The sequence below is a fragment of the Nicotiana sylvestris genome, chromosome 4 (assembly GCF_000393655.2).
Source record: "Nicotiana sylvestris chromosome 4, ASM39365v2, whole genome shotgun sequence".
Lineage (NCBI taxonomy): Eukaryota > Viridiplantae > Streptophyta > Magnoliopsida > Solanales > Solanaceae > Nicotiana > Nicotiana sylvestris.
In genome coordinates, this window is record NC_091060.1 from 5848803 (window position 1) to 5875205 (window position 26403).

Genomic DNA, 26403 nt, shown 5'->3' on the forward strand with positions numbered 1-26403 from the left:
TCACCCAAATAGCATCGAACTTCTTCAAAGTCCGTGGAAGTCCAACTACAAAGTCCATAGTGATTCGCTCCCACTTCCATTCTGGAATATCCATCTGCTGATGCTCATATTTCACCTACTGACAATTGAGACACTGAGCTACAAATCCCATAATGTCTTTCTTCATTCTCCTCTACCAATAATACTGCCTCAAATCTTGGTACGTCTTTGCGTCACCTGGATGAATGCAATACCGCGAGCTATGGGCCTCCTATAGAATCAACTTCCGAAGCCCATCCACATTGGGCACACATGTCCGGCCCTGCATCCTCAACACCTCATCATCACCAATGGTAACATCTTTAGAATCATTGTGCTAAAATCTTTCCTTAAGGAAAAGCAAATGAGTATCATTATAATGGCACTCTCTGATGCGCTCATATAAAAAAGACCGAGAAATCACACAAGCCAATACCCGACTAAGCTCCGAAATATCTAATCTCACGAACCGATTTGCCAAGGCATGAACATCAACTATAAGAGGTCTCTCCCCAACTGGAATACATGCCAAACTCCCCATACTCACCGCCTTTCGACTCAAGTCAGCACATTTCATTCCTGTGCCAGACTCCTATTCTTCCAAGAGGTTAGCTGAGATCTATGTCTGGGGCATTGTTTGTCTTCATGGTGTGCCCGTGTCTATCATTTATGACCGAGGTACGCAATTTACCTCACATTTCTGGAGAGCAGTTCAGCGTGAGTTGGGAACATGGGTCGAGTTGAGCACAACATTTCATCCTCAGACGGACGGGCAGTCCGAGCGAACTATTCAAATTTTGGAGGATATGCTCCGAGCTTGTGTCATTGACTTTGGAGGCTCGTGGGATCAATTTTTGCCTTTAACAGAGTTTGCCTACAACAACAGCTACCAGTCGAGCATCCTGATGGCTCCTTATGAGGCTTTATATTGTAGGTGGTGTCGTTTACCGGTGGGATAGTTTGAGCCGGGAGAGGCTCAGTTGTTGGGTACAGATCTAGTAGAGGATACCTTCGAAGAGGTCAGGATCATTCAGGATAAGCTTCGTACAGCTCAGTACAGGCAAAAGAGTTATGCCGACCGTAAGGTTCGTGATTTGGCATTCATGGTTGGTGAGCGGGTGCTGCTTCGGGTGTCGCCTATGAAGGGCGTGATGAGATTTGGGAAGAGGGTCAAGCTTAGCTCTAGGTTCATTGGCCTGTTTAAGATTCTTGATCGAGTGGGAGAGGTGGCTTATAGACTTGCATTGCCACCGAGCTTATCATCTGTGCATCCAGCGTTTTATGTGTCCATGCTTCGGAAGTATCATGGCGATCCATCCCACGTGTTAGATTTCAGCACTGTCTAGTTGGACACGAACTTGTCCTATGAGGAGGAGCCGGTAACTATTCTAGACCAACAGGTTCGTCAGTTGATATTGAAGAGGGTTCTCTTATGTTCGTGTTCAGTGGAGAGGTCAACCTCTTAAGGCATCGACCTGGGAGTCCGAGTCCGATATGTGGACCCGTTATCCCCATCTTTTCTCTAACTCAGGTACTTCCTTCTTATGTCCGTTCGAGGACGAAGTTGTTTTAAGGTGGAGAATGTGATGACCCAAAAGGTCATCACTTATTTTAGAAATAAATTCTATGTTTCGAGGCCTTAAAAACCTCCTTCTATCTTACCTCGATTTACGTGCACAGTCTTGGGGCATATATGGAAAGCCATTATGTGAAAATCTGTGAAACATGATAAATTTTGATTTTAAAATGAATTTAAGTTGACTTCGATCAACATTTTGGGTAATCGGACTCGGACCCGTGATTTGACGGTCCCGGAGGGTCTGTAGGAAAATATGGGACTTGGGCGTATGCCCGGAATCGAATTTCGAGGTCCCAAGGCCGAGAAATGAATTTTTGGTTCGGGCCCGTATTTTGGTTCCGGCACCCGGTATAGGTTTTATATGTGATTTAAATTTAGCCTGTAAAATTCGGTATTAAATGTAGGTCATATGACGTGTTTCGGAACCTTAGTTGTAAAATTTGAAACTTTGAAAGTTCTTGAGTTTTTTTTATTTTGATGCTAAATTCATAGTTGTTGATGTTATTTTGATGATTTGATTGCATGAGCAAGTCCGTATGATGTTTTTAGGTTAGTGTGCATGTTTGGTTTTGAGCCTGGAAGGCTCGGGTGAGTTTTGGATAGGCAACATAGTGAAATTGGACTTAGGAGAATTGTTGGTGTGTTGCAGGTTTGTAGCAGGCCTCTGATCTCGCATTTGCAAGATCGGGCATCGCAAATGCAATGAAATCAGGGTTCGCAAATGCGAGGTTTTGGTCGCAAATGCGAAGAACCCCAAGCCAGCTTTATCTCGCATTTGCAAGGTACCCTTCGCAAATGCGAAGTCTTCCGTTAAAGCCAGAGGTCGCAAATGCGACCCATGTATCGCAAATGCGATGTCGCAAAAGTGACATATCCTTCGCAAATGCAACATCTGCAACCTGTTGTCCCACCTCCTTTTTCGCCCGCACCACCGCAAAGGGCGCAGAGGGGAGTTTTTCCAATTAAGGGACAATCGAAACGAGATTTATTTATTTATTTCAGAGTCGCCAATTGGGAGATTTATGGTGTCCCAAGTCACCGGTTGAATCCCGAATCGAGGAAAAGAATGACTCTGTTTAACAGTCTGCGTACCAGAAATCCGGATAAGGAATTCTGTTAACCCGGGAGAAGGTGTTAGGCATTCCCGAGTTTCGTGGTTCTAGCACGGTCGCTCAACTGTCATATTCGGCTTGATTATCTTATTTTATACAATTATGAACCTACGTGCAAATTTTAACTGTTTACCATTTTGTTATTATTTATTCAAAGAATTGCAACGTCGTGAGAATGCATCTCGAATTGCGCCACATAAATGAACCCACAATTTTTGATACGTTCCAACTTCGTTGAGATTTGGATTTGGGTCACATAATGTGCACCCGAGTTTAGGAAAATAACATTATTAAATACGCGCCTAAAGACTAACGCGCGGTTGTTTTGGGAAAAGGCCGCGAAGTTTGCTAAGCGGCCGATCCCGAGTTCTAAGTAATTAATACGTACATTTGTGAGGGCCCCGCAATCTGTGCGTTTTGCTAGGCGAGGTTCATCTCATTTTATTTTAAAAGGGACAATCCTAAAGTTACTACATTTTTATTAAGTTTGTCTCTAAAAGAAAATCTCCAAATTAATTACATGCTTAAAAAAAGGACGTGACTTATTAGTTATTAGTCTAAGACAAATGCAAATGGGAAATTGTAAACGAGCTTGTACAAAGGGAGATTATTTCGTTCCTTATTCTATTAGTTAATAACACTAAAGTTGAGATTATGAATAGAACACGAGATTGACACCCGGTAATATCAAAACAAACCAACTATTCTTTGATTAATTTAAACTAACATTATTAGATGACTTGAACTATTGGAATTGACTATGTGTAATACAAAGCCATTTTTTTTACTCTTTTTACGACTTGTCGAAGAAATGCGTCAATGCTTAAAAAACAAACATTAGGCTAACATCAATCACTAACATTCGAGAATATTAGTTACTAACATTATTCACATATTTGTAGAAATAGATTCAACAGTCCAGCTTATGCATTCTGCAGGCATTTGCATGATATTAATGAATGAGATATCCTAATATACAAATCAGTAGAAAAGCTAGATCAAACTTAAAGCTTCAAATCTTCATGTATATTCATGTTTATGTTTTCGGCTTACAAATGACCATGGTTACAGCTGTGTACCTGGAAATGGCAATACAAGAAGATGAAGGAGCAGTCAGCAACAGTAATAACACGGCAAGACAATAGCAACCCAACAGCAGCAATCCAAACCAGATTCGAGGCCCGGGAAAATTTGAAAAAAACCAAACAAGCTCAATAGAACAACCCCAAAAGTTTGTAAAAGACTAAACAACAACAACCAACATCACCACAAACAGACTCAACCACGCGTGTATTAAACCCAAAACTAAACTCGTAGACTACTTTGTTTTTGTTTTCTCTTTTTAAACTCTCCAGCACTCTCTTAAGATTTTCAGAAAAATGTTTAACCCCTCTCCAGATTTTCAGAATGTCTTCCTCTCCCTCCTAAAATCCTCTCTTTTTGGTCTTGAAATCGCCCTATTTATAACAAAACTCTTGCCTTGAAAGACTTAAACTAATCCGAAATATTCTCCCCATACTTGCATGCCTTGTTCCCCACTGCTGCATGCTTTGTCTCCCACTATATTAAACAAATACATTAATTCCTACCACCATATGTCTTGTCCTTATTTAATTCTCTTATTCCCCACTACTGCATGCTTTGTCCCCCACTATATTAAACAATGTATTATTTTAATATTATTAGTACTTAGTGGACAGAGCACTCAAATTAATCATTTTTTAAAACTTAAAATCCCGAAAATGCTCCTGAAACTACTGAAATTATCATTCTACCCCCATCCCTTTCAATCTGTACCAAAACCATATCAACTATAACCAATTCACCTAATCAATTAACCAAACTACAGCAGCAATAACCAAATCAAGCCTGACAATTGACAAATTAAACACATGAAACTAACTCCCAATTCAGTTTATCATGGTCAGATTCATATCAACAAACTTAATATGATAAACAAGTAGATTCAAATCACTAAACTCAATCATCAGTTGAACTCAAACTAAGTCAAACAACATCATAACAAAGATGAATGGTTCAAACTAAATCAAAAACTAAGGACCAGCACATAAACACTCGACATTAAATCAGTTGATGAAAAACTAACGAACTTCAAACAAAAATGAACATGAATTATCTCTAATACAAACAAAGATCTGGGTTCGAATTCAAACCAACCCATCGGAACACAAACACAATCATAGAAAGAAGAAAAGGGGCGGAAGATGAATTCACTGAACGAAAACTAAAAGAAAAGAGAACAAAAACCTACTGGTTTAAAACCCGTGTTCGAATGGCAACCTCGACACGCCTGAACAAACATCACTGTTTTCAACCCATTTTCGTTTTTGATGCAGTGACGATCGAGTTCGCTAGTTTGGGTCGTTCGTGGATGAAGATGGACGTTGGGTGGTCGAAGAACTGATGGAGTCGAAGGTGGTCGTTTAAGGCTGGACGTAGCAGAAGCGATGGTGGTCGCTCATGTGGAGTGGTCGCTGCTGGTTTTTCCGACGACTGGAGGAAATGACGAAGGAGATGAAGTTAGTTGTTTGGACGAGCTGCTGGTGGCAGCGATGGTAGTTGAAGACGAAGCAGCGGCCATGGTTGCTAGAGATGGAGCTCGTTTTGGACTGGAGGTCGACGTGGTCGTTCATGGTGGTTCGTCCATGGACTGGTTGAGCTCGACGAAGAAGAATGAAGACGGGAGGCTGTTGAAGACGACTGTGTGTGTTATGGGTGAGCTGCTGGTCGTCATGGTGGATCTGGGGTAGTGACGACGAGAGGGCAGCCATGGAAGCTTGAGTTGTTCGTTGATTGAAGGAAGATGGACGACGGGGAGGGCAACCATGGATGGCGATGGTGCTGCTATGGAGGTGAGGTCATTTGGAGCTGATGCAGGAGGAAGGGGCGGGTGATTTTTTAGGGATTTGGGGTTTGGTTGTTTGGGTGAAGGGTAACTGAAAGGGGGGAAGGTCCTTTTGGTTTAGTGCTGGACCGGGTCGGGGGGTTTTTGGGTTGGGTAAGGGGTTATTTGGTTTGGGCCTGGGGTTTAAAATTGGAGGAAGGGCCCAATCCAATTTCTTCTTCTTTTATTGCTTCTTTTTTCTTCTTTTATTTTTTCTTAAACTAAAACTAAATTCTAAAAATCCTAAATTATCCTATAGAACTAAATTAATTTATAAAAGTGCTAATTAACTCTTAATAACAATTAACACACAATTAAATAGTAATTACGATAAAATTACACAATTTGGACATTAAATGCTAAAAATACAACGTACATTATTTTTATGATTTTTTGTTCTTGTAAAACAAACTTGATTGATCCTAATTGTAGAATTAAATCCTAAATGCAAATGCGACATATTTTTGTATTTTTTTATTAATATAATAAATAAACATGCACGGACAAATGCAAATAATTATCCAAATGCCACGAAAATTCTCAAAATTGCACACAAAGAAAAATTGTTTTTATTTTGAATTTTTGGGAGTAATTCTCACATAGAGCAAAAATCACGTGCTTACACCTGTTAAATAATAACTTAGACGCATTTCAACCATTTTTCAACTCTGTTCAAAACATAAACACCTTTGGGCGATTTTTCAAGGACAAGTGCTCTTCCAAATCGATTGTAAGTAATTTCTAACTCGTTTTCATTAATCTTTAACATCTTTTCACATGATTTTAACTCAAAATCAAAGGTTTTCATGGGGGAAATTGGGTGTTTTGGGTAGAACTTAGGTTTTTCAAATTTTGGGGATTTGGACCTCGATTTGATGTCTGATTTCAAAATAAATTATATATTTGGGCTCGTGGGTGAATGGGTAATCAGATTTTGGTTCGAAACTCACGGTTTGACCATGTGAGCTCGGGGTCGATTTTTGGCATTTTTGGAAAAACTTTAGAAAACCTATTTTTATGCATTGGAATTAATTCATTTAGCATTTATTGATATAGTTAAGTAACTTGTGGCTAGATACGAGCGAATTGGTGGTGGAATCAAGAGGTAAAGAGGTAGTTGAGGCTTGAATTATGTTCGTGGCATCGAGGTAAGTGTTTGGTCTAACCTTAGCTTTAGGGATTAGGAGTTGTGTCTTATTTGCTATGTGTTAATTGTTGAGTACGATGTATAGGCATAGTGACGAGTATCTATACGTTGGTGTCAAGCATGCCCGTGAGTCTTATGCTATGATTAATATGACTCCATTTTGTATTGTTTATGCCTTATGTAATATTTCTATTGTTGAACAAGGCTTGTGGAAGAAATTTTGGTAATTGAACATTAAAGAGCGTTGGCTCAAATTATGAAATGACTTGTGGAATTATTGTTGGAAATTGAACATTATAGAGCGTTAGCTCAAGTTGTGAATTGAGTTGTAAAGTAAATGTGAAAAATAGAAGAGGATTATTATATTGTCTCCCTTACCGGTATGTTGTTGCTTTTAATTCTATCTCCCTTGCCGGGATGTTGATGCTTTTGATATTGTTCCCTTGTCGGAATTTGATTGTTGTACTATTGTTCCATTGCCGGAATTTTATTGTGATATTATTTATTTCCTTGCTCTTATTGCTTGTGATTATTGTTTGGGTGAGGAAGAGTCTTAAAGCACGAAGGGTGATGCCGGGTATTGTATTGGTGAGAGAGTGTTAAAGCACGAAGGGTGATGTCGTGTATGATTTTGTGAGAGAGTGTTAATGCACGAAGGGTGATGTCGTGCCGCAAGATGTACCATTCTATGCCCTTATATGAGTGATAATGCACGAAGGATCATTCTGTGCTATGATTTTGTGAGGTAAAAGCACGAAGGGTGATGTCATGCCGTTTATATTGATTTTATGGTGAGGACGAGAGTAAAAGCACGAAGGGTGATGCCATGCACTTGTCTTTGATTTTCCTGATTTCTATTGAAAATTGAGTTTCAATGTTCTTTACAATTAACTGTTGGTTTCTGTTGCTATTTGTTGTTCCCCGCAACATGATTTCCCCTTCCTATCTTTAATTGTAAAGTTTTGCTTTTATTTTTCTTTGTATATGATTTAACTGCACAAGTTTATTTAGTAGTCTGGTCCTAGACTCGTCACTACTTCACCGAGGTTAGGCTAGACACTTACCAGCACATGGGGTCTGTTGTGCTGATACTATACTATGCACTGTGTATAGATTAGGTTGCTGCCTTCCGTGCATTTGGAGATCCGAGGTAGTCCTGCAGGCGTCCGCATGCCTTGGCGTCTCCTCCTATCCTTTTATTCTGTTTCTTTTATATATTTCAGAGACATTGTTGTAATAAATCTTTCGGACCTTTATTTGTAGTATTCCTAGACAGTCTATGGAATTGTGATACCAATTCTGGGTAGTTTATGTATGGATTGGTATTGGCATCTTTATTAAAATATTATATTTCAGTCTTCCGCTCATTAAATTCCGCTGTTTATCTAATGTTGGTTATTAATTGTTAAAGGATTAAAATGGGAAAAAGGTAAATAATTCAAATGGTCAGCTTGACTAGCTTTCACTAGTAGGCTACATCATGACTCCCGAGGGTGGGAAATCTGGGGCGTGACAGTCTGCCACCCATGCATGAGCTGCTTCCATAAGATTTAAGTTCGTTTAATAGGTGGGCGAATGTTTGAAATATATTTTGTAATTAAAAAAGATGCCCCCGTACTAGCTAATATGGCTTCAATTTTAGGTCGTAGCCTTTGGATACCAAGTCCACCTTGTTCCTTGGTAGTAGTAATTGTTTGCCAATTGAGGAGGTGAAGCCTCTTTCTTTGTGAGGTAGAACCCTATAAAATTTTTTTTTGATAGGTTTCTAATTGGTTGATTACATGAGTTAGGACATAATTTGCATGATGTGGTTAGGAATGGTGTTCAGAGTTGCTTTGATTAGAATAGTTCTGTCTGCCATTGTTAGATGCTTTCTTTTCCATCCGGCTAAGCTATTTTTAAAGTTATCGATTATAAATTGGTAATCCCTCTTTGTAGGGTTTTCAGTGAATATTAGAAAGCCTATGTATTTACCAAATGACTTACCTTTCCTCATGCTAAAGGATGATAAAATGAAATTCTTGTCATGTGTGGTGCAATATTTGGAAAAGAATATTTTCGATTTTTCAAAATTAATTTTTTGCCCGGATTGGTTAGTAAAATTGACAAGGTAGGTTGCTCTGATGGTAAGCACCCTCCACTTCCAACCAAGAGGTTGTGAGTTCGAGTCACCCCAAGAGCAAGGCAGGGAGTTCTTGGAGGGAAAAATGTCGAGAGTCTATTGGAGAGAGCCTCTCTACCCTAGGGTAGGGGTAAAGTCTGCGTACACACTACCCTCCCCAGACCCCACTTGTGGGATTATACTGGGTTATTATTATTATTATTATTATTATTATTATTATTATTATTATTATTATTATTATTATTATTATTATTATTATTATTGTTATTTGGTTAGTAAAGTTGTTTAGAAGGTAGATTATTGTATGGCAACTGCCAGTTGTTATTTTAGAAGCCAATATAATATCATCTGCAAAGAAGAGATGAGATATTTAAGGTGCTTTAGTATTTAAAGAGATAAGCTTTCAAAGATTTTAGTCTACTGCATTGTTTATTTGTCTAGACAACATTTTCATACAAATAATGATGAGGTACGGTGAAAGGGGGTCACCTTGCCTAATACCTGTGGAGGGTGTAAAGAATTTGGTAGGTGTTCCATTAAAAAGGATAGAAGTAGAGGTGGTTATCACACAGGATATTAACTGAGGAGGAAAATTAAAGAATGCTAATGATTCTCGTATAAAACTCCATTCTAATCTGTCAAATGCTTTTTCAAGTCTAATTTGAGGAGCATGCTTGGGCATTTAGATTTTGAAGTTTTAAAATGATGGAGTAATTCCTGAATAATTATAGCATTATCCGCTGCCTTGCGCCGTTTTTGGAAAGCAGATTGAGTAGGATTAATTAATTGTTGAAGGAAGGGTTTAATCCTATTAACAATAATTTTGGATATTATTTTGTATAGGGTGTTACATAAACTGATCGGTATAAAGTGGGACATAGTTGAAGGTGTTTTTATCTGGGGTATCACGCAAATATAAGTTTTATTAAGCTCTGGGGGAATGTGACCTTGTTGGAAAATTTGATGGCAAAAATTAACTAGAGATATCTTTAATTGTGGCCAAAATTTCTGATAAAATAACGAATGTAAACCGTCAGGTCCAGGGGATTTAAGAGGTTGGAAGGATTGCACAACTTCAAAGATTTCCTGCTCAGTCAGTGATGATGAAAGTGTATTGGCTTTCTCTTGTGAGATTATGTTGTAATTTGCCGTTGTATAATTTTTATAAGAATGGGTGTGGGATATAGTATAAAGAGATTGATAATAGTTAATAACGAGGTCATGGAGCTGGTCTTTGTCAGAAAGCCAGTTACCCGCCGAATCTTTTACGGTGCCTCCTTTTAATAGTGGACAAATGAAAAAAATCTAGTGTTGGTATCCCCTTGGTTAAGCCAATTTACACGCGATTTTAATTTCCAAAAATCCTCTTCAAGGATTAAAAGGTGGTTGTATTGAGTTATAAGATCCCTTTCCAAATTTTGAAGGAAATTACTCGCGGGACAGTGTGGAGATTTTTGGATACCTGCTAAACTAGCTTGGGTGTTATTTTTTTTGTAAAAAATATTACCAAAGGAATGGTTATTCCAAGTTTTATATTTGCATACATCTCTATGGAAATTTATATATTATTAGTTTTTTATTTTTAGAAAGCATCTTAGTTTTATTTTCGGAAAATAATTTCCTAAAAAATGCTACTTTCAGGTTTTGGACAGCCCTTTTAAAGAAAAAAAAATGAGAAAAACTTCACGTACTTGGTCCAAATAAAATAATCCTCTCTCTAATAACGTTATCTAGATACTTTCTGTCACTTCGGCAAGGTATCATTAATTTGACATGTTAAACTTATGTTATAGACAAATCGAAAATCAACAACAAAAATTTATATAGTATAAAATAAAAGAAGGCCCTGGTCAATACAGATCATAAATATACCGTATAAAATTGCTTAATTCTGAACAATAATATAAATTTTAATTTTTTGTGGATAGCTCTTTGTCCTTCTCTGAGTATTTAGGAATTTGATGTTCTCAAGAGCCAATTCTCCTTATAAAGACCTCTTGATCTCCTTTTTTTTTTCCTCTTTTTCTTCTTGATCTCCTTTCGAGTTTCTCAATAGATGCAAAATCAAATTAATCCTTACACCAATATAATATAATTCTCTTAAATAAATTGATATATTGTTGCAGTCCAAGCAGATGCCACGCATTGTCTACCTTAGCCTAACAGACCTAATGGATTTATCCTTTGGGTACACGTAAACTTGTGTTATGTTATATAAATCTTTTATTTTTCTCTCTTATTCCGACGTGGGATTTGTTTAAGATGTCATGTGCCACCTTACAAATCAGTCAATTCTTCTCTTTGACTCGCTCTCATTGGCTGCCCTCTATAATTGGACATCACATATACTTCCTCCGGTCCAAAATAACTGATTTTTTGACTGTTTTCACACAGATAATAAATCTACCTTTTAACATTAATTAGGAATAAAATTGACCATATTAACCTTTACTATATCTTCACATAAACACTCCTAACACACATTCCAACACTATTTACTCCAAGGGCAATGTAGAAAAATAATAATTAATTCATTCTTAAAATCTGAAAAAATCACTTATTTAAGACCACAAAAAAGGCTAAAAATCACTTATTGTGAACCACAAGGAATATCTTTGAAGTGCTTTAAGTTTAAAAGGGGAAGCTGATAATAAATACGTGAAAGATTCTAAGACAAATTTATCACCATTACCACCAAAGGATGTGGTGCAGTGAATGAGACTGCTCTTTCCTTAACCAAAGGTCTCGAGTTCGAGCCCTGGGTATGGAAAAATTCTTGGTAGGGAGCGCTTCCCCGAATGGGGCCCTACGCAGTGCGAGTCCGAATATAGTCAAGCTTTAATGCGAGTACCGAATACCGGGTGAGAAACCAATAATATTTTTTTATCACTATTGTTGTTATAACAATATATCAGGCTACCTTAAACTGAGAAAATATACGTTGAGCCTCAAGGTTTTTATCATGAAAAGTTTGGGTGAGTTTTAAAGATGTAATTAAGATCCATAAAAATAGATTAGCAAAGGGATGAAACAACCTTCTACTCCAAGATTGTTCTACTTTGAGGAAACATTAATCTCTAAGACTGCTGCTTTTTCTTGAATTAATTATGGACGTTGAACAAGCAGCTGATAATTAAAGAGCATGCTTTATTCTTACACTTTAGCAAATGTGAAACCTGTTGGAACGAGACACATTACAATGAAGCATCTTTTCATTTGAAAGAATAAGATTGAAGAACAAGAGATCTAGCTCGTGTATTGCAGGTCCGAGGATAAGTTGCTAGAGTTTAGGTTGCGTTCAGTCGAACCTAGTAACTTTGGTTCGAATTTTGTATTTGTTTTAAAAAAGCTTTATTGAACATGTACAAATTATTAATTCAAAATTCAGTAACTTAAAAGGATTAGAATTTTGAACCCATAAACTTTAAATTCTGGTTCCGCCTTTGCTTGTAAGCTCTTTGCATTCTCTATTTTATTGATGTATGGGTAAATGTGCAAGTCAAGTATATACAGAAACAAGAAAAACTAAGAAATACAATTGATGAAAATCCACAGGATTATTGTTGTTGTTGTTGTTATAATAATTGCTGATGAAACAAGAGGAGCACATTCCAATAAAGACCCAATAACTTTTACCTAGACTCTATTTTTGTATTAAAAGGTTCATTAATTTTATAAGAATATTTAACTTGGAACTTGTCACGACCCATTTTCCATGATAGGTCATGATGACGCCCAACACCGTTGTCAGGCAAGCCAACGGGAAAATATTAGTGAATTCTTATTTTACTTACTCAAAACAGTTACAACATTTTTCTTTAATTTCCAATTAAAAGTAGGTGATAATATGCAACATTCAATAATAGTTATACAATCCAAAAGAAACGTCTACTAATATGTGTGCCAAGATCTGGTGTTACAAGCTGTGGACAACGAGTAGAATATACAAAATAATACATCTATCCTAGTGTCTGAAACAGAATAGACAGTCAAAATTAAGGAAGACTCCATCCAGCTGCTGATCGACACAGGAAGGGAAACAACTCATCATGAAAGTCTCGGACTATGATTAGGGACGCACATCGGTCTGATAGCCAGATGAACCTGCCTCAGAGCCTGTACAATTAAGTATAGAAATGTAGCATGAGTACATAAATAATATGTACTCAGTAAATATCCCATCTAATCTCGAAGAAGTTGAGACGAGAGGTTGACTTGATACCTACTAGGGCCAAATAATATAATATAATGTTATGTCAGGCATGATGGTCACAATATATAACAGTTCAAATGAGTATTTCTAAGTCATGTTATTTTAATGCCCCAGTTAATCCTTTACAATTTAAGCCATGTATCAGGCAGGCCATCAATAATAAATTCACATAAATATCATGTGCACGTTATGCCGAGGTCGACGGCCCAATCCAACATAAAAGAAATTGTGCACTGCCAGAGGGTCGAATATCACGAACCATAGATGCATCTATTTCTACCGAGGCGATCGTCCCGATCCACAAATATCAATTATCAACAGAAAAATACAAGAAGGCGCATTTATATTCAAATAAACTCATACAAGTGTTCAACACAACATATGTTCACTAATGGTCGTTTCCAATTCTCTAGCATATCTTAAATGATAACATTAGCAAGAAGACATATAACATTTGCAAATATATCATGACACGGGTCCTAAACTACCCGGACAATTAATATGAAAGTAGCTACGGACGGACTCTCGTCACCTAGTGCGTACGTAGCCCCCACATTTAGTAGCAAATTATACAATTATTACTCTTATGGGGACAATTCCCTCTTACAAGGTTAGAAAGGAGACTCACCTAGCTCCAAAGTGCACTTCCAATACCAAGAACGAGCCCGAACTCTCAATTTGGAGCCGAACGATCCAAAACTAGTTAAATGGGATAAGAACTAGTCAATACAAGCTCATAAGATCACATCCTAACTATTAAAGCAATTTCCCAACCTTAAACAAAAGTTTCCTAAAATCCGAACCCGCGCCCACGTGCCCGTATTCCAAAATTTTTAGAAGAAAGTTGTTCTTTGTAACGTAAGGATCAATAATATATGATTTCTACTTCACTTCATACCCAATTTCATGGAAAAATCTAAGTTTTATCAAAACCCTAGGTTTTGCTCTGACCCCATGATTTTACCTTAATCCTAATGTTTAATCTACCTAAGACACAAGTATTAAACTAGGAATAAGTGGGATAAACTTACCTCAAGATGCTAGGTGAAAGTCTTTTCTCAAAAGCTCCAAAATTGCCCAATGGAGGAGTGAAAAGTAGCAAAATGACTTAGAACCCGTATTAAATGAAGTTCACTGCTTCAGCGATTTTCGCATCTGCGGTCAGGTGCGGTCCCGCTTCTGCGAGTAAGAGACCGCATCTGCGGAATTGGCCAAGTGGGCTGGGACCGCTTCTGTTGTCTTGGAGCCGCTTCTGCGGAGCCGCTTCTGCGATTTCTGGCCTGGCCAGCCTTGGCCGCATCTGCGAGAGGACGGCCGCTTCTACGGTCTCGCACCAGCGGCTGACCAACCGCAGGTGCGGTTATGATAGAAGCAGATGCTTCAGCTCTTATCAGCTTTTCCAACTTCACTCGATCCTCGTCCGATTGATGCTCGGGGCTCCCGAGCCCCGTCCGAACACACCGACAAGTCTGAAATCATGAAACCAACCTGCTCGAACCTTCGGAATGCCCGAAACAATACTAAATCTAAGAATCACCCCCTGAAACCAATTGAATAAAACTTATGAACTTCAAGTTCTTAAATTCACTTCTAACGTGCCGAAACATACTTATACTTCTCGGATTGACACCAAATTTTGCGGGCAAGTCTTAAATGATATATTGGACCTGTACTGGGCTCCGGAACCAACCTACGAGCCTGATACCAACGTGATCAATCGTTATTTAGTTTCTTAAATCCTTAGAATTTCAGTTTAACAACTTCTAATAAAAAATTCATTACTCGACCTAGGGACCTCGAAATTCAATTTCGGGCATACCCCCAGGTCCCATATTTTCCTACAGATCTTCCGGGACCGTCAAAACACAAATCCGGGTTCGTTTGCTAAAAATATTGACCAATGTCAAACTTAACTTTTTAAGAAAATCTTAAGGAATCAAATGGGCATATTTCTACCCAAATTCTTCCAATTCCCGAACCAACCATCCCTGCGGGTCATAATTTAGTTAAAGCAAGCCCGGGAAGTTTTATTTAGGGGAACGGGGTTCTAAAAAACAAAATGACCAGTCGGGTCGTTACATTCTCCACCTCTTAAATAAACATTCGTCCTAGAACGAACATAGAAAAGTACCTGAGGTGCTAAATAAGTGTAGGTATCTGCTCTGCATGTCCTCCTCGGACTCCCAGGTCGCCTCCTCGGTTGGTTGGACCCTCCACTGAACCTTTTCTACTGAAATCCTCTTGGATCTTAACTGGCGATCCTGTCTATCAATAATGGCAACTGGCTCTTCCTCGTAACTCAGGCTCTCATCCAACTGAATAGTACTGAAGTCCAACACATGGGACAAGTCGGCATGATACTTCCGAAGCATAAACACGTGAAAGACTAGGTGAACTCCCGATAAACTAGGGGGTAAAGCAAGCTCGTAAGCAACCTCCCCAACAAATCTCAACACCTCAAATGGGCCAATAAATCTTGGGCTTAGCTTGCATGTCTTCCCGAACCTGATAACACCCTTCATTAGCGAGACTTTCAAGAGGACCTTCTCGCCAACCATGAATAATACATCGCACGCCTTCTGATCCACGTAACTTTTCTGTCTGGACTGAGCTGTGCGAAGCCTCTCCTGAATCAACTTTAACTTGTCCAAGGCATCATGTACCAAATCTGTACCGTATAACTTAGCCTCACCAGGCTCAAACCACCCGATAGGAGAACGACACCGCCGACCGTATAAAGCCTCAAATGGAGCCATCTTAATGCTGGACTGATAGCTGTTGTTGTAAGCAAACTCTGCCAAAAGCAAGAACTGATCCCACTATCCTCCAAAGTCAATCACACATGATCTAAGCATGTCTTCCAAGATCTGGGTTGTACGCTCCGACTACCCGTCGGTCTGTGGATCAAATGCTGTGCTAAGCTCCATGCGGGTCCCTAACTCACCCTGAACAACTCTCCAGAAATGAGAAGTGAACTGAGGGCCTCTATCTGATATGATGGAAATAGGCACACCGTGAAACCGGGCTATCTCTTGAATGTAAATCTGAGCCAGTCTCTCCGAAGTCTAAGTAGTCATAACCGGTATAAAGTGTGCCGACTTGGTCAACCTATCCACGATGACCCACACTGCATCAAACTTCCGCAAGGTCCAGGGCAAGCCAACTACAAAATCCATAGTAATGCGCTCCCACTTCCACTCTGGTATAGGCATCTGCTAAAGTAGGCCACCCGGCCTCTGGTGCTCGTACTTGACCTATTGGCAATTCAAATACCTAGCCACATACTCCACTATGTCTTTATTCATCCTCCGCCACCAATAATGATGCCTCAAGTCATGATACATCTTCGTAGCACCTGGATGAATGGAAGTGAACTGTGTGCCTCCTATAGTATCCTCTCCCTCAGACCATCAACATTAGGAAGACATAGGTGACCCTGGAGTCGCAAAACACCATCCTCACCAATAGAAATCTCCTTGGCACTAACCTGAAGCACTATCTTTCTAAGAACTGCCAAATGTGGATCATAGAACTGTCGGGCCTTGATCTGCCCCAATAATGAAGACTGAGCAACAACGCAACTCGGCTGGGCTCTGAAATATCCAACCTCACAAGTCTGTTTGCCAAGTACTGGATGTCCAAAGCTAGTGGCCTCTCCTCTGCTGGAATGAATGCCAAGCTACCCATACTCTCTGCTTTCCTGCTTAAGGCATCTACGACCATATTTGCCTTTCCTGGGTGATAAAGAATGCTGAAGTCATAATCCTTCAGCAACTCAAGCCATCTACACTGCCTCAAATTAAGATCCCTCTGCTTGAACAAGTGCTGTAAGCTGCGATGATCAGTATAAACTTCACATGATACCCCTGTAAAGATAATGCCTCCATATCTTAAGAGCATGAACAATCGCGACCAACTCCAAATTGTGCACAGGATAATTCTTCTCATAGATCTTCAGCTGACGCGAAGCATATGCAATAACTCGCCCCTCATACATCAATACACATCCCAATCCAACGCGCGAAACATCGCAATATACCGTATACATCCCTGAACCGGAAGGTAACACAAGAATTGATGTTGTAGTTAAGGCTGTCTTAAGCTTCTGAAAGCTCGCCTCACAATCATCGGACCAATGGAAAGGAGCACCCTTCTAGGTTAATCTAGTCAGAGGTGATGCAATAGATGAAAAGCCTGCATGAATCGTCTATAATAACCTGACAGGAAACTCCTGATATTGGTCACCAAAGTAGGACGTGGCCAACTCTGAATTGCCTCAATTTTCTTAGGGTCCACCTTAATACCCTCCCCTGACACAATATGCCCCAAGAATGCCACTGACTCTATCCAGAACTCTCACTTGGAGAACTTAGCATATAGCTTATGCTCTCGCAATGTCTGAAGCACTACCCTCAAATGCTACTCGTGTTTCCCCAGCTACGGGAGTATATCAAGATGTCTCAATCAAGGCGACAATAAATAAATCAATATAAGGTATGAATACCCTGTTCATCAAGTCCATGAATGCTACTGGGGCATTAGTCAAGACAAAGGACATCACTAAGAACTCATAATGGCCATATCTAGTCCGAAATGCAGTTTTCGGAACATCTGAGTCACGAATCTTCAGCTAATGATACCCTGACCTCAAGTCGATCTTGGAGAACATCCTAGCACCCTGCAACTGGTCAGACAAATCGTCGATATGAGGCAACAGATACTTGTTCTTGATGGTGACTTTGTTCAACTGCCGGTAATCAATGCACATCCGCATAGTCCCATCCTTCTTCTTCACAAATAACACTGGTGCAGCCCAAGGCGATACACTGAGTCTAACAAAACCCTTTGCTAATAACTCCTCAAGCTACTCCTTCGGAGCCATACGGTATGGTGTGATAGATACAGTCTGGGTGCCTAGAGCCAAATCAATACAGAAATTAATATCACGATCTGGTGGCATGCCAGGAAGATCAGAAGGAAACACATCGGCGAACTCTTGAACTACTGGAACTGAATCAATCGTCGGAGACCCTACGGTGGTATCCCAAACATTAGCCAAGTAAGCCAAACACCCCTTCTTGACCATATACCGAGCCTTCAGGAAAGAGACAACCCGGCTAGACGTATCAACTGTGGAACCCTTCCATTCCAACCTTGGAAACCCTGGCATCGCTAAAGTAACAGTTTTGGCATGGAAATCTGGGACAGTGTGATACGGAGATAACCAATCCATGCCCAGGATGATCTTAAAATCGATCATATCGAGCAATAGGAGATCTGATCTAGTCTCGAAACCACATAATATGACCACACAGGACCGGTAGATCCGATCCACAACCACAGAATCGCCCACAGGAGTGGACACATGAACAGGAGTGCCCAAGGGCTCAGGAGCAATAGCCAGGAAATGAATAAACATAGATGACACATACGAATAGGTAGACCCTGGATCAAATAATACCGAATCATCTCTACCGCAGATGGAAATCATACTTGCGATGACGGCATCTGAGGCCAATGCACTTGGCCTAGCCTGAAGGACATAAAATCTGGATGGAGCACCGGCTAGCTGGCCTCCACCTAACTGAGTAGTAGCTGGCTGACCTCTCCTTGCCTGGCCTCTACCTCTAGGACGACCCCTACCAGTCTTCCCTCCACATCTAGGTGACGGGGTAGCCGGTGCTAAAATCATAGGTTGCTGACCCTACTGTACTGCCTTGCCACGAAGCTTGGGGCAGTATATCCTCATATGACCAAGGTCTCCGCACTCGAAACAACCCCGTGGTGCGGTGACTTGCTGCCCTGTAGACCCACTGGAAGAAGACTAAATAGCCGGTGGATGGTATGAACTCTTCGGCATAACACTGAAATAAGAATCAAAAGAACCCTGTGGACCTGAATACCCGTCGGAGCAACCCTGAATAGCTGGTGGGCGGTAAGAACTCTCTGGCATCGCTCTGAAATACGGTCTCACTAGAGCACCTCGCGGAGGTGGTGGTGGTGCTGAATACGGGGGTCTGCTGGGCTGACCCCTCCCGAAGTGACCTCTACCCCTAGATGGGCACCTCTAAACTCTCCCGAAAACCGGGCCCTCTTGTCCGGCTGAATCTGCTCTCTACCCCTCTGGCGATATCCCTCAATCCTGCGAGCAATCTCTACCACTAGCTGATACTCAGTACCCATCTCCACCTCTCGGGCCATGCTAGCTCGAATACCGGGGTGCAACCCTGCAACAAATCTCCGCACTCTCTTTGCATCAGTGGGAAGTATTATGAGTGCATGACGAGACAACTCAGAAAACCTCACCTCATAATCAGTCACGGACATCTGACCCTACTCCAGATGCTCAAACTGATACCACAACTCTTCTCTCTTAGAGGGTGGAATGTACCTATCCAAGAATAACTGTGTGAACTGACCCCAAGTGAGGGGAGGGGAACCTACCAGCCTGCCAAGAACATAAGACTACCACCATCTACGGGCCCTGCCCATCTAGCTAAAAAGTAGTGAAGTCAACCCCATGCGACTCCAATATCCTCATATTGTGCAGTCTATCCTTGCACCTATCGATAAAGTCCTAGGCATCCTCATGACGTTCACCCCCGAAGACAGGAGGGTGAAGTCTGGTCTATCTATCCAACAACTTCTACGGGTCGCCATCTGCAGCTGGTCTGGGCTGGGGTGCCACTGCAACCACTGGCTGGGTCCCATCTACGGGTAGTGCACCTGGAGTCTGATACACTGTAGCTGCATGTCCAAGGGCCTGAGCAGTAGAGGTCTGTGCTCCCCCTCCTACCTGTGATGTAGCTTAATCTGCTAGAAATAAACCAACTTGAGTCATGGAATCCATGAACCGCAGTATACGGCCCATGATCTCCTGAAAACCCGGTGTTGTCATAAAGTTCGTCGGGGTAGGCTCAGCTGCGGGCACCTCGCCCTACTCTTCGATGATAGGATCTCTCGCAGGATCTGCTGGTGGTGCTACTGGAACAGCTCTGGGACGCCCTCATCCCCTACCTCGGGCCGGTACCCTCCCCCAGCCTCTACCTCGACCTCTAGTAATAGGGGAATCAGCTCATTCCGGGTCTAGAACATCAGCCGTACGTGTCCACACCATCTGTGAGAGAATAGAAGAGGAAAATTTAGTATACCAACCATTGCACGACAGGAAATGAATAAAGAGTAGTTTTCCTAACACCCTATAGCCTCTCGAAGATAAATACAGACGTCTCCGTATCGATCCGCAAGACGCTATTAGGTTTGCCCATGACTTGTGAGACCTACGTGAACCTAGTGCGTTGATACCATGTTGTCACGACCCATTTTCCATGATAGGTCATGATGGAGCCCAATACCGTTGTCAGGCAAGTCAACGCGAAAGTATTAGTGAATTCTTATTTTACTTACCCAAAACAGTTACAATATTTTTCTTAATTTGCAATTAAAAGTAGGTGATAATACGCAATATTCAATAATAGTTATACAATCCAAAAAATAACGTCTACAAATGTGTGTGCCAAGACATGGTATCACAAGTTGTGGGAAACTAGTAGAATATACAAAATAATACATCTATCCTACTGTCTGAAACAGAATAGACAGTCAAAAGTAAGGAAGACTCCATCCAGCTGCTGATCGGCATAGGAAGGGAAGCAACTCACCGTGGAAGTCTCGGACTATGATCAGGGACGCACACCGGTCTAATAGCCAGATGAACCTGGCTTAGAGTCTGTACAATTAAGTACAGAAGCGTAGCATGAGTACATAAATAATATGTACCCAATAAGTATCCCGTCTAATCTCGAAGAAGTAGAGACTAGAGGTCGACTTGATACCTACTAGGGCCAAATAATATAATATGATAAGCCAGGCATGATGGTCACAATATATAACATTTGAAATAAGTATTTCTACGTTATGTCATTTTAATACCCAGTTAATCCTTTACAATTTAAGCCATGTATCAGGCAGGTCATCAATAATAAATTCACACAAATATCATGCCCACGTTATGCCAAGGTCGACGACGCGATCCAACTTAAAAAAACTGTGCACTGCCATAGGGTCGAATGACGCGAACCATAGATAAATATATTTGTACAGAGGCGATCGACCCAATCCACAAATATCAATTATCAATAGAAAAATACAAGAAGGCACATTTATATTCAAATAAACTCATACAAGTGTTCAACACAGCATATGTTCACTTATGTTCATTTCCAATTCTCTAGCATATCCTAAATGATCACATTAGCAAGAAGACATATAACTTTTGCAAATATAGCATGACACGAGTCCTAAACTATCCAGACAATTAATATGATAGTAGATACGCACGGACTCTCATTACCTAGTGCGTACGTAGCCCCTGCATTTAGTAGCAAATTATATAATTATTACTCCTATGAGGACAATTCCCTCTTACAAGGTTAGAAAGGAGACTCACCTCGCTCCAAAGTGCACTTCCAATACCAAGAACGAGCTCGAACTCTCAATTTGGAGCCGAACGATCCAAAACTAGTTAAATGGGGTAAGAACTAGTCAATACAAGCTCATAAGATCACAACCTAACTATTAAAGCAATTTCCCAACCTTAAACACAAGTTTCCTAAAATCCGATCCCGGACCCACGTGCCCGGATTCCAAAATTTTTCGAAGAAAGTTGTTCTTTGTAACCTAAGGATCAATAATATATGATTTCTAATTTCGAAGAAAGTTGTTCATTGTAATATAAGGATCAATAATATATAATTTCTACTTCGCTTCATACGCAATTTCGTGGAAAAATCTAAGTTTTATCAAAACTCTAGGTTTTGCTCTAACCCCATAATTTTACCTTAATCCTAGTGTTTAATCTACCTAAGACATAAGTATTAAACTAGAAATAGGTGGGATAAACTTACCTCAAGATGCTAGGTGAAAGTCTTCTCTCAAAAGCTCCAAAATCGCCCAATGGAGGAGTGAAAAGTAGCAAAAATGACTTAGAACCCGTTTTAAATGAAGTTCACTGCTCCAGCGATTTCCGCATCTGCGGTCCCGCTTCTGCAAGGAAGAGACCGCATCTGCGGAATTGGCCAAGCGGGCTGGGACCGCTTCTGCGGACTTGAAGCCGCTTATGCGTTTTTTGGCCTGACCTGCCTTTGCCGCATCTGCGAGAGGACAACCGCTTCTGCGGTCTCGCACCCGCGGCTGACCAACCGCAGGTGCGGTTATGACAGAAGCAGATGCTTCAGCTCTTCTCAACTTTTCTAACTTCATTCGAGCCTCGTCCAATTGATGCCCGAGGCTCCCGGGCCCCGCCAGAACATACCGACAAGTCTGAAATCATAAAACGGACTCGCTCGAACCTTCAGAACGCCCGAAACAATGCTAAATCCAAGAATCACCCTAAAACCAATTGAATCAAACGCATGAACTTCAAGTTCTTAAATTCACTTCTAACGTGCCGAAACGTACTTATACTTCTCGGATTGAGACCAAATTTTTCGGACAGGTCTTAAATGATATATTGGACCTGTACTGGGCTCCGGAACCAACTTACGAGCCCGATACCAACGTGATCAGTCATTATTTTTCTTTAAATCCTTAGAATTTCAATTTAACAATTTCTAATAAAAAACTCATTACTCAGCCTAGGGACCTCGGAATTCGATTCTTGGCATACGCCAAGGTCCCATATTTTCCTACGGACCCTCCGGGACTGTCAAAATACGAATCCGGGTCCGTTTGCTAAAAATATTGACCAAAGTCAAACTTAGCCTTTTAAGAAAATCTTAAGGAATCAAATGAGCATATTTCAATCCAAATTCTTCCAATTCCCGAACCAACCATCCCCGCGGGTCGTAAATTAGTTAAAGCAAGCGCAAAAAGTTTTATTTATTTGAACAGGGTTTTAAAAAGCAAAATGACCAGTCGGATCATTACAGAACTGATCAGTTCATTGGTGCAATTATTAGTATATAATAATTTGAGATAATATAGGAATCATAAATTTAAAATCTCGAATCCCCCTCTGACTAATGTTTTAAAAGGTGAGGGCATGAGGCGAGACATTTTACCTCTGACGAGGCGAGGTGTAAGCCCTGAGACATAGAGCGTAAGTCCCTACGAATCATCAAATTTTACTAATTTTAAGAATTTTAAGATAATATAAGATAAAAATTAATTGTAAAAACTACATTAAATCACAAAATTATAACAAATAATCTATTTAAAATGTTTATAAATTATAATTCAACTATGAATAATACGAAAAGTATGACATATATCATAATATGTAAATTAGCTGTAACGTTGTTACAACTCAAACATCAAGAGTAATGTATTTAATACGAAATCGTATACGTATATCTTAAGGAGTAATGAATCTTGAAGAATTTCAATATTATAATTTGATATTTTTCTTAAAATACTCCTTTTATTTAATATGCTTTCTATTTGAAAGAGAATTTATATGAAAACATAATTCACAATTTAAATATGATTCTTTAACATCATTTATTTTTAAGTTTCGACAAATTAATAAAATGACACATAATTAACCATACAATACCATGATAACTAATTATTTGTAAATAGTTACTAGCTAGTATTGAGATATTAAATTAATTAGTATTGTATCTCGTAAACATAAAAAATATTTAGAAAAATAATTATTAAAAATATTATGGACTATTATATAGTAAAGACATAACAAAAGTTAATAAATAAATACTTTTTAAATGAAAGATTTATTTAAAATTAACTATCATAGTAGTTTTAGTGGATAACGTGCAATAATTTTTATTTTAATTATGACATAAAATACTATCAACTTAATGATTTATGATTAAGAAAAAAATAATTTTGAATAGTCAACGATTTGTTAAGAAAATTTAAGGATTTACAAGGTTAGTTACATACAATTGCATAAAATTATATTAGGCGAGCCCACTACGCTGGGCGTTAGACGTGTCCGGGGGGTAAGCCTCGATGGCCGAGACGTAAGTCTCACGGAACTAAGCCCCACACATAAGCCCATGGGTATTTTACGAGTGCTCCGCCCCGGGACGAGCTCCGAACGAGTTCCAATTCTACCTTTTAAAAGAGAGCCTCTGACTATAGTCCCTTCTTAAGTTATTACAATCATACAACTTGCGTAAACTTGTTGGATTTATTCGACATTTCACTTTTTAATCAATCAGCCAATTGCATCATAATTTTAATTTAGTCAGCAAAAGTATATAAATCTTTTAGTATATATATTGATAATTTTAATTCATTTCGGACTCATTTCATTTTAATACAAAATATATAAAAAAAATTTATCTACAGAAACGATTATATCATGTTTATCAACCCTAGCTAATTGATAGTATACAAAAAGCTAGTCGATATTGAATATTCACTATTTTGTCAAGTTCTGACTGATCCAATGGCTCGAGAAGGTGATCGAATGAATCTGTGACCACCATTGTTCCTTAGTTTGTGTAGGATCAAATATTTATGCGAACTATATATATATTTCAAACTATGGTAAATGATAAAAGATCAATGTTCTTCTCATTATTCACACCTAGAGATGAACTCTCATCTCATCTCTTTATTAAAGGACATTCACACTATATATTTACATGGGACAAGCCGAACCGATCATTCTTCCCCCCTTAGGCTTCTGGTGCTGGGGCTTCTACTTCAGCAGCTACTTCAGCTGCGGCTTCAGCCGCAGCTGGAGCTGCTACTTCAGCAACGACTTCTGTTGCTGGGGCTTCAACTTCTTGTGCTGGGATTTCAACCTTGAAAACCTCAAATTTTTTCATCAGTGACATAAGCAGATTGTAGATATAAGCAGATTGTCGACCAGTAGTCAGCTAGTCCCGAGAACAAAAATAGACAAAAGAGAGCCGTTATATATGTATTTACGGACAATCTTGGGCTACACATTTTGACATCTCATGTCACTATCATTAGAGGAGCATATAATTACTTGTTGTAAATGTATTTACTTAATTATATTTTTAAAACGCCCATTATATATGGGTCTAATTCTTTTTCATAAGCTAATTACGTATTTTCTTTTAACAATTAGCAGCAATGAAGCTCGAAAGCAATGTTTTTGCTATGTCTACTACGCTGATACTATGTTGAACTGTGTATGTAATTATAAATTATTAAAAAGACAAAATAATGACGTAATAGAACACAGGTATGAATACACAGCTGACATGGTGGAGGTCATTTCTTAGAAAGTCAGCTGTTGCATTAATTTTATTTTTTTGAGTTGTTTATTCTGTGTTTTGTGTTGTTGACACGGAGATGAATGGTACTATCCATCGCGCCTTCAGAATATCTTTAATTTTTTTGTTAAAAATAATTAATTCTTATTGTTCGAAGTCCTATATTTGCATTACGTGTCACTGTGTCAGCATAGTTAGTGTAAATGTGGGCTCTTGGCAGCCTTTTTGAAGGCTATCATGTGATGTGGCCCCCACCTAAGTTTATTCCATCCATTTTCTGTTTCCCATCCACCTCTCTTGGGGATCAAGTTAATTAGAAATTACATCGAAGTCCTATATATATTAGGGGTAAAGCTCTAGTTAACAAAAGTAATTTTATACTTAGAGTTCAAATTCTAGACCTCTGCATAAAAATAAATGGGTATTTATCACTCTCACAACCCATATTGGTTAATAGAATAGAATGAATCTAACTCAAAGAAAGCCTTAATTCATTAGAAAATGACCTCTGTATGTATTATTGTGCCGTGCAAGTTATGTATTGGTCTGGTCAACGCAATTAGTCTTTTAATATCATATATTCTCCTAGAGAAAGGCAGATCTAAAATTTCTTGAACATGGCTGCATCACCTAAAAAAAGTATTAAGTGAAAATCAATTCATATTCCTCGGGTAAATAATCCAATTTATTCAACCTAGTACACCATTCAATAGTTAGGAAGGATGAGTGTCAACAGATAATATTAGACTAATTCTAAAAAATACGTACATAAAATACATTATTTAACGGTAAGATCATAGGTTCACATATCCCACGATTTGGGCTATAAATTCGCCCCTGAGAGCATATTATGACTGTAGTTTCAATGGAACTTTTACTGCTATAATACGTAAAGATCAATTGTTTTTAGCATCATAAAAGATAATATTGATTTTATTGTTATTGTTGTGGATAAAGTTTAGTTATATTTTAATGTGACAAAAAATAACTTTATAATTTTAATTACAATTATAATGATCAATAAAGATCAATGACCATATGTAAGATTAACTCTTTATTTCCTTGGATATTGCTTCAAAGGTTTAAAAT

At 39.2% G+C, this 26403-nt stretch overlaps 1 protein-coding gene across 1 annotated transcript; it reads right to left on the reverse strand.

The window, feature by feature from the left end:
• Positions 1-17960: 17960 nt before the first annotated feature.
• On the reverse strand, positions 17961-18788 carry LOC138889205 (uncharacterized). The gene has a single exon (XM_070172473.1). It carries the CDS (start codon positions 18786-18788, stop codon positions 17961-17963), a length of 828 nt encoding a protein of 275 aa, XP_070028574.1.
• Positions 18789-26403: the final 7615 nt, after the last annotated feature.